Raw genomic sequence first — 7,575 nt, forward strand, 5'->3', positions numbered from 1 at the left:
GGGAATGACGTCATAGTGGCCCCCCGGCTGCTGCTGTTGAAGTTGCGCCAGCTGCTCGGGCGTTGCCTCCGTGTAGACCTCCTGCACCTGCGCCTGCACCTGCGCCTGCACCTGCGCCTGCGCCTGCACCGTCACCGCCGCGTCTGCCACCGCTACAACGGGTAAAAGGGACCACAGTCGGGATCGGCTTAAGTCATCCCCCCAGCGAGGGCAACATACGAAAAAATGTGCATCATGCTTTAATAAAACTTGTCTTCAAACTTGTTTTTACTCTTTGGCTTTTGACTTCGGGACTTGATTTTAGTTTGATTGTTTTTTTGTGCTTTTTACTCCTGTCTTTGTTATTTATCTATCATTCTATTTTTTTTGTTGTGGTATGAATTATTTTTGCTCCATGTATAGAACTTTGGATACAGTTGTGGTTGTTTTCAAGTGCTCTGTGAATACAGCTGAGTTGAGTTTTCAAACTCGGACTGGGTGATATGGCTGAAGAGTGCATCACAATATAAGTACCGGTAATCCCTGTCAGTCGATAATGAAATTGTGATTTTTTTTTTCCCTCATCAAAATAAGAACAAGCATTAAGTAGATTAAAGATAAACTACACACAAAAAAAAACCCAATCCAGAGGAAAAATGTCATTCAAAATATCTGGTTTGGAAAGCAAAAACGTTGACGGATGCCCTTTATTTTTTGGGGGGTGTGGAGGGGAGTTTTTTTTTTTAAAAAGCATTAGCAGACCTTTCCCCTTTGGCGGTTGTGTTTCTAATATTTTAACCCGTTTGTGTTTTTGATCCAGGTTTTGTTTTGGAGCTCGTTGAAGCGTGCAGATGTCCCTTCATGTTGCGACTGACGCCGCACAGCTTGGACTCAAAATCGATAAATTTGTCCGAAGGGCAGACCTGTGACGGCAGATTGGGCGCCAACCTCCAGCTCTTTCTGTTCCGAGGCAGCAACGGGCAGGTACTGGATTGGAGCGTCAGCGCTGACCGCGATCTAAAAAGAACAAAAGGAGGGAAGGGAGCACAGATGGTTTGGTGAAACCTCCCAGTGTCCTGCAGTTCATATTGACCGGGATAAAGACAAACAAACTCGAGATTAATTTTATGATTATTTTCATAAGTTTAGAAATTTTATAGATTAGAGTATGTAAATATTTGTATAAAAGTTCCCTACTGTAATTGAAATAGCTGGATTTTAAGAATTACGTGAGATTGAATTCTAGTCCTTAAAATAGAGAAATCTAAATGTGTATGTTTTTGTTTTTTTCTTTAGTTTGGCTCATTTTATTTTGTATAATAAATTGGTTTGTGGATTTTGCAACAGAACATAATTTTCTAGCATTATTTTCTCATATTTTATGATCCATCCAGCCATCCGTAATCGACAGGATAATCCGTTCCGTCAAAAGGTGACAGCCCTCCTTCAAACTGCAAATTGCTCGGAAGACCTGATGCGGCCCAGCCGTGCTTTTCTGCTCATCACCTGCTGCTCCTGCAGAAAGACTCCGTCATGCTCATACTGGATGATCTGCCCATCTGGCATCTGAGGGACGTGAGCAGAAAGTGAGCCTGGCGTAACATCGCGCGCAGCCTCTCGGTCAAGCGTGACTGGCGCTCACCTCAATGTGATTGCCTTCTGCCAGCACCACGTACTCCTGCGGTAGTAAGTGCTGCACCCCGTCCTGGGAGATGATGTACTGCACCTGCGCACAGCATCGACAACGTGTCCAATCAAAATTGAGATCAGCACTTGAACGCAGATCACGCTTTTGCGCTAGCGTGACATGTCCTGGAAATAAATCGCTTCCAGCATATGTAAGAAGAAAAAAAAACATGAAAACGTTCGATTGATCAAGAGTTGCTAGCAGAGCAGCGTGCTAAACAAAATAAATTAACACGTCGTGTCCGTACAGCCTGGAAGTGCTCCGAGTCAAGCGGAAGATGTCCGGTTCCTCACCTCAGTGACCTGGTTGTCTCCCGTCATGAGGTGCTGGACCGTCTGTCCGTCAATGGTGGTGATCTGCTGGATGTATGCGCCCTCCTCCTGATCGGCGCAAACAAGGATGTTGTCCTACGATGCGCGGCTTTGAGTGAACGCGAGGTTGCGCTACCTGCTCCGTTAAAGACTGGTCTTGGGCCACAATGATGTGCTCCGGCCCCAGAGCCTGCAGTTGATCTGGGCTGATGACGGCCTGGTGGGCCTGCAGGGCTGCAACACGCATCCATGTTTTTAAGACTCATCCGATCATAACGTGACCTTTGAAAGCGTCGTCGGCAAACAGCCGTGCATCCCGAGCGCGTGCGTGGTGACGTTGGTGAAAGTCTTACACTGCAGCGTGGCCAGCGCCTCCTCGTGACTGTTGACGATGATCGTCTGCTGGGACAGGGCGGCGCGGGTTTTGCGCGTGGTGGTCTGTTCCTGGTTGTGGAGACGCTCCATGTGGAACTTGAGGTGGCCGTTGCGATTGAAGCTGCAAAAACATGTGCCCATCAAACCACAAAAAGAGACTACGGCTAGGAGATCCATCCATCCATTTTCCGATCCGCTTTATCCTTACATGGGTCGCGGTGGGTGCTGGAGCCTATCCCAGCCGTCTTTGGGCAGTAGGTGGGGGACACCCTGAACCGGTTGCCAGCCAATTGCAGGGCACATAGAGACCAACAACCATCCGCGCTCACACTCACACCTCGGGACAATTTCGGGTGTTCCATGAACCTGCCACGCATGTTTTTCGAATGTGGGAGGAAACCGGAGCACCCGGAGAAAACCCACGCGGGCCCGGAGAGAACATGCAAACTCCACACAGGGAGGCCGGAACTGGGATTGAACCCGGCACCTCTGCACTGTGGGGTCGACGTGCTAACCACTCGTCCACTGGGTCACCCAGGCTAGGAGATTAAGCGACTTAAATCAATTCATTTGAATTTATTTGGAAGTACATGCAGATGTACATACAGTGTAACACACACACACACACACACACACACGCACACGCACACACAAACCTCTTTTCAACATACCCCGTTTCCAATGTCTCCACCCGTCGAACGTTCGTATTTCAAAGTTCCGATTTCATGTCATTCATTTTGCATTTACCGATTTTGCTTCCAACGTAAACTTCATTATACCGACCAGATTTTCCCCACAAAATCGCGGAAAGGCCTTCGTTACAACGAACCGCGGGAGGCGAACCGCCGGCGCAACCTTGCTTCGGAACAAAATGTACGGCGCGCTAAAGTGCATCCCAGCTCACTTTAGACTAGAGGTGGTCTCGAACGCGGAGTGGTCATCAGTCAATTGCAAAGTAGAAAGTGTCGAAATGGAAAGTATTTTGTTTCATAGCCGGTAAAACTGCTTTGTTCGTACCTCTGGCCACAAAGTTTGCAAGAAAAGGGCTTTTCGTTGGTGTGCGTCAGCAGGTGTCTGCGCAGGTCCTTCTTGTTCTTGGAGGCAAAGCTGCAGCTGAGGCACTTGTGAGGCCGCAAGTACGAGTGCAGCTCCGTGTGAGCCTGAATCCAACAAACACCAAGTAGGCAGGTTAGCATTTTGTAGTTCGCCAAAGTGCACGAGGAACCTTGTCTCCTGTCACCCCCCCAAAAATTCCCCATCTTAACTTCCCGTGCCATCCGACAGAAATTCTCAGAAACCCTTTCAACCCCTGAGCAGGTCGAATCCCAAGTGATCCAAAGTCAATCTCACTTAAGTTTGTCCAAGTGTAGTTGCCGTACAATTTTGCAGATTGAGTCGGATGTGGGAGAGAGCAAAACAGGTTCCTGCGCCCACCTTAACCTCAGGCCAAGAGTTTGAGGTGAAGTCACAGTCTGGACACTTGAAGGTGTTGGGATCCACATGCGCCCGCTTGTGGTTTTCCATGTCCGAGCGGCCGTGGAAGGACTCCATGCATATGCGACAAGAGAACCGCTTGGCACTGACGCTGGGCGAGCTCGCCGCAGGAGGCGAGGCGGGCGCTTCGCTGCTTAGCTGCAAGCGGACAGATATGTGAGACACGCTCAATGTGACGCCACGTTTGTGTTGGGGTGGGGGGGGGGGGGGAAAAAAAAACAACAAAAAAAACAAAAAAACAATGTCGTTACCTCCACCTGTTGCAGAACACCGTCGGCCAACCCAGAAGCGAGGTAGAACTTTTCCGTTTTCGGGCTCTGCGCCTCGGACTCCTCGACGGCCCGCACCTGATCGTTCTTCTCATTACTGGAAAAGAAAGTTGTGGATTTACTCAGTGGAAAATTATTTCAGATGATTTGTATGAGAAGGATTTTTTGTTTTTTTACACTGTGACCAGAGGCGTGGTGGCAATTGGGAAATTCGGGACAAGTCCCAAACAGCTGCTCCAATAAATGTACAGAGTAATTAATAATATTTTGACAATAGTCTTGATCATTTAACAATGTTGTGAATTAGATGCTCCAACAGTTGTCCCAATGTAACGATTCCGGGATAGTCTGAGCGCCTTAAAAGATCCCAGAACTCAACTTTTGAGAAATTCAGCCTTCCAAGCCATCTTAGCAGAAAAAAAACGACATTTGCTGGGCATGTCAATCATGAGCAGAGCCACAGAAAAGCCACGCCCACATTTGCAATCACTCCGTCACCTGCACTCGGAGCTTTGGACTTCTTCGGTCACCTGCTCCACCACGTTGAACTCCCCGTCGTCCGTGTAGGTTTCCATGGCGATCTGAGCGATGGCTTCCGTCTCCGCCCCGTAGGCCTCCTGCAAAACGGCGTCGCCGTTCTCGGAGACGTGGACGGTGACGACTTTGTGGGCCTGGCCCGGTGCCGCCGACACCGCGCCCCACGTTTCCTTCTCGAGAGCTTTGACCTCGGCGCTGCCGTCCGACTTGAGCACGGCTACCTGGGGAGCGCGGTCGGCGTCGGCTCGGTCAATCGACTTTTATTTTCAGAAGTCGTGTTGCTACTGGAGCGGTTTCACCAACTTGTAAGGCGTCTCCCACCAAATCCCGGGCGTTGCTCATATTCAGCAGCAGGCTCAGGGCGTTCTGGGCGGAGAGCTCACCGGACTCGGCTGGAGAGCGGACGCAGACACCACATTCAGTTTTTACATTCCCGGTACAGTGACCAACATGAAGTTGCTTCATTTGACCCTCCTGTTTTTGTTGCAGATCAAATTCACAGTGCTGCAGTAGTTAAATCTTTTTTTTTTGGGGGGGGGGGGTATTGCAAACATTTGCTTCGGGAACAAATGAGTTACTGCGGAAAAAGAGGAAGTTCACTGAGCAGTTTTGTCAAGGTGTCCGACCTTGTTCATAGATGATGGTGGTGTTTCCCAGGGCATCCTGGGACACCGAAGCGTTCGCCATCCCCTGAATCGCCTCCAGAGCAACAGGGTCCACTGAAACCTGACAGAAGCCAAAAGGGAAGGAGAACACAGTTACTCGTTTCCCTCGTCGGTGTCAATCAAATGCAAAAGTGGCCACGTGGACTCACGATGGCGTTGGGCACCACTTGCGCCGCGTCCTCGTCTTGCTGTTTTTGCTCCTCGACGTGCTGCAGGGCGAAAAAAGGCTTGCGGCGCGTCTTGGTCTCCGTCGCCGGGTGAGAGACGGACCACTCCTCGAAAGCTTCCGGATGGCGACACTGCACGTGGAGGCGGAGATTCTTGCGATGTTTGGTGCCAAAGTGACACATCGAGCAGGCAAAGGGTTTGTCTCCTACAAACAGGACATATTGAGACCAAAGTCCAAATGAACAACACTGCCGATCCAAGTGCCCGACAACTAATGGTCTGCTTGCGTCTAAATATATATACTCCATACATATGCATCTTTTGATAGCGGAAGTGTATAACCCATGAAATAATAATTTTCCTGCGTTCCAAATTGCGCAGCGGCCGCCCCCAGCCAGACCGATCGCTATCGCTCAATGTAGCGTTAAGCTGCAGCTGTGCTGATTGAGTGATCGACGTCCCTCTGCGGCAGCGACGTGTTTTAACTACTGTTGCGGCGTCACGTCGCTGTGGAAGCGCTATATCAACAGCAGTGCGGCTGAAAGACCTGAAGCAACTGCCGAAGAAAAAAACGATTGTAATTTAGGGTAAAACCACTTCTGCGTTTTATGACATGTGGAGTCCCACAGGGATGGGTACTGGGGCCTTTCTTGTTCAGCAATCTTCAAGCTCGCACTCGGGGACATCATATGTAAATATAAGATTAGTTTTCAATGTTATGCTGATGATACTCATCGATATATGCCGTTAGAAAGGAGTAACCCATGCAGTTGCTATAATCTCGAGGTGTGCCTTGCTGAGTTGAAACAATGGATGACTCTTTTTTTTATTTTTTTTGCTTCTTAACTTCAATAAACGCCCTATCGGACCGACCTGTATGCTTAATGGCCAGATGGGACACGAGGAAGTCTTCTTTAGAGGTGGTGTATTTGCAGTGGCTGCACTTGAAGGGTCGGTCGCTGGTGTGGGACAGCTGGTGGTTGAGCAGCAACTTCTTGTTGGCGCAAGTGTAGTCACAAAATTCGCATTTGAAGCTGACAAACACACAACGCGCTGGGTTAGTCCGGAATAGCTGAGCAAAAGGTAGCTAGAAATTGTTCATGTGGTTCCAAAAAAGAATAATAATAAAAAATTTAAAAAATAATAAAAAGTAAAATTCAAAAAGTGGTACGTTATACAAAATGCGTATTACTGACGTGCTGTCTCCCACACTCTGGAGGTGCGTCAGGAGGTGCATTTTGAATGTGTAGCGCTTCTTGAAGGATTTGCCACACTGTAAAAACGGAAAGAAAGAATCAGATGACATGTTTTCGACCGGACTGTCAGGTTGCCAACATTTGGGCTAGCCGGCCGGACCTTATCGCACATATGCGGCTTCTCTGCGCTGTGGGTCTTCAAGTGCTGAGTCAGCCTCTTCTGCATGGGGTAAACTTTGTGACACACGGGACACGGGAACTCGGTGACCGTCGCCGACGGCTAAAAAGAAAAGGACAAAAAGCTGAGCCGTCAAGGGTTCAAAAATGGACAGCTGCCATTTTGCTTCACGTGATGGAAAATTGACTTGCTGGCGTGTTTGAATCAGCTGACTCCACCCATCTGGCGGGAAGTGAAACGAGCAGGGCAATTTGGAGTTACTCTATTGCAGGGGTCCCCAACCTTTTTTGCCCCACGGACCGGTTTATGTCAGACAATATTTTCAGGGACCGGCATTTAAGGTGTGGCGGAAATAATACAACAAAATAATATGGTATGAGCTGCATGGAAACTGTGGTGTTTTCGAAATATAATAATAAACACAAGGAGCGTCTAATCTGGCCGCAACACTCTCTCTGATCGCGATGGTAATGTTTAATGCCTTCAAAATACGATACAACGCAAATTCAAAGTGCATGAAAATGACGACTCACCACAGCCCCGAGCTTGATTTTCTGCAACCAGACGGTCCCATCTCGGGGTAATAGGAGACAATGACACCTCAAGTGTGTGTTTTATGTCCAGTCTACTTCGTAATTTTGTTTTCGTCCCCGTTGCTGCAGAACCCCCACTCCCGCCTCACACAGCCATAACTTTAATCCAGTTGTCTCGAACGT

General features: G+C 48.7%; 1 protein-coding gene across 1 annotated transcript in view; it reads right to left on the bottom strand.

Moving 5' to 3' along the window:
• Positions 1-7,575, bottom strand: part of LOC109510357 (zinc finger protein 335) — a gene marked incomplete at its 3' end in the record, with an annotated part of 15,226 nt that continues 7,651 nt past the window's right edge. The window contains exons 12-28 of the mRNA XM_019860604.1: positions 6,842-6,961; positions 6,682-6,758; positions 6,359-6,519; positions 5,467-5,690; positions 5,279-5,378; positions 4,956-5,044; positions 4,614-4,873; positions 4,098-4,212; positions 3,787-3,984; positions 3,370-3,512; positions 2,331-2,473; positions 2,114-2,211; positions 1,960-2,046; positions 1,622-1,705; positions 1,486-1,545; positions 903-996; positions 1-152 (exon numbers count right to left, since the gene is read on the bottom strand). Of these exons, the coding sequence (XP_019716163.1) occupies positions 1-152; positions 903-996; positions 1,486-1,545; positions 1,622-1,705; positions 1,960-2,046; positions 2,114-2,211; positions 2,331-2,473; positions 3,370-3,512; positions 3,787-3,984; positions 4,098-4,212; positions 4,614-4,873; positions 4,956-5,044; positions 5,279-5,378; positions 5,467-5,690; positions 6,359-6,519; positions 6,682-6,758; positions 6,842-6,961 (2,205 nt within the window). The remainder of the gene's footprint in view (positions 153-902; positions 997-1,485; positions 1,546-1,621; positions 1,706-1,959; positions 2,047-2,113; positions 2,212-2,330; positions 2,474-3,369; positions 3,513-3,786; positions 3,985-4,097; positions 4,213-4,613; positions 4,874-4,955; positions 5,045-5,278; positions 5,379-5,466; positions 5,691-6,358; positions 6,520-6,681; positions 6,759-6,841; positions 6,962-7,575) is intronic.

The sequence above is a fragment of the Hippocampus comes genome, unplaced genomic scaffold (assembly GCF_001891065.2).
Source record: "Hippocampus comes isolate QL1 unplaced genomic scaffold, H_comes_QL1_v1.1 scaffold56, whole genome shotgun sequence".
Classification (NCBI taxonomy): Eukaryota; Metazoa; Chordata; class Actinopteri; order Syngnathiformes; family Syngnathidae; genus Hippocampus; species Hippocampus comes.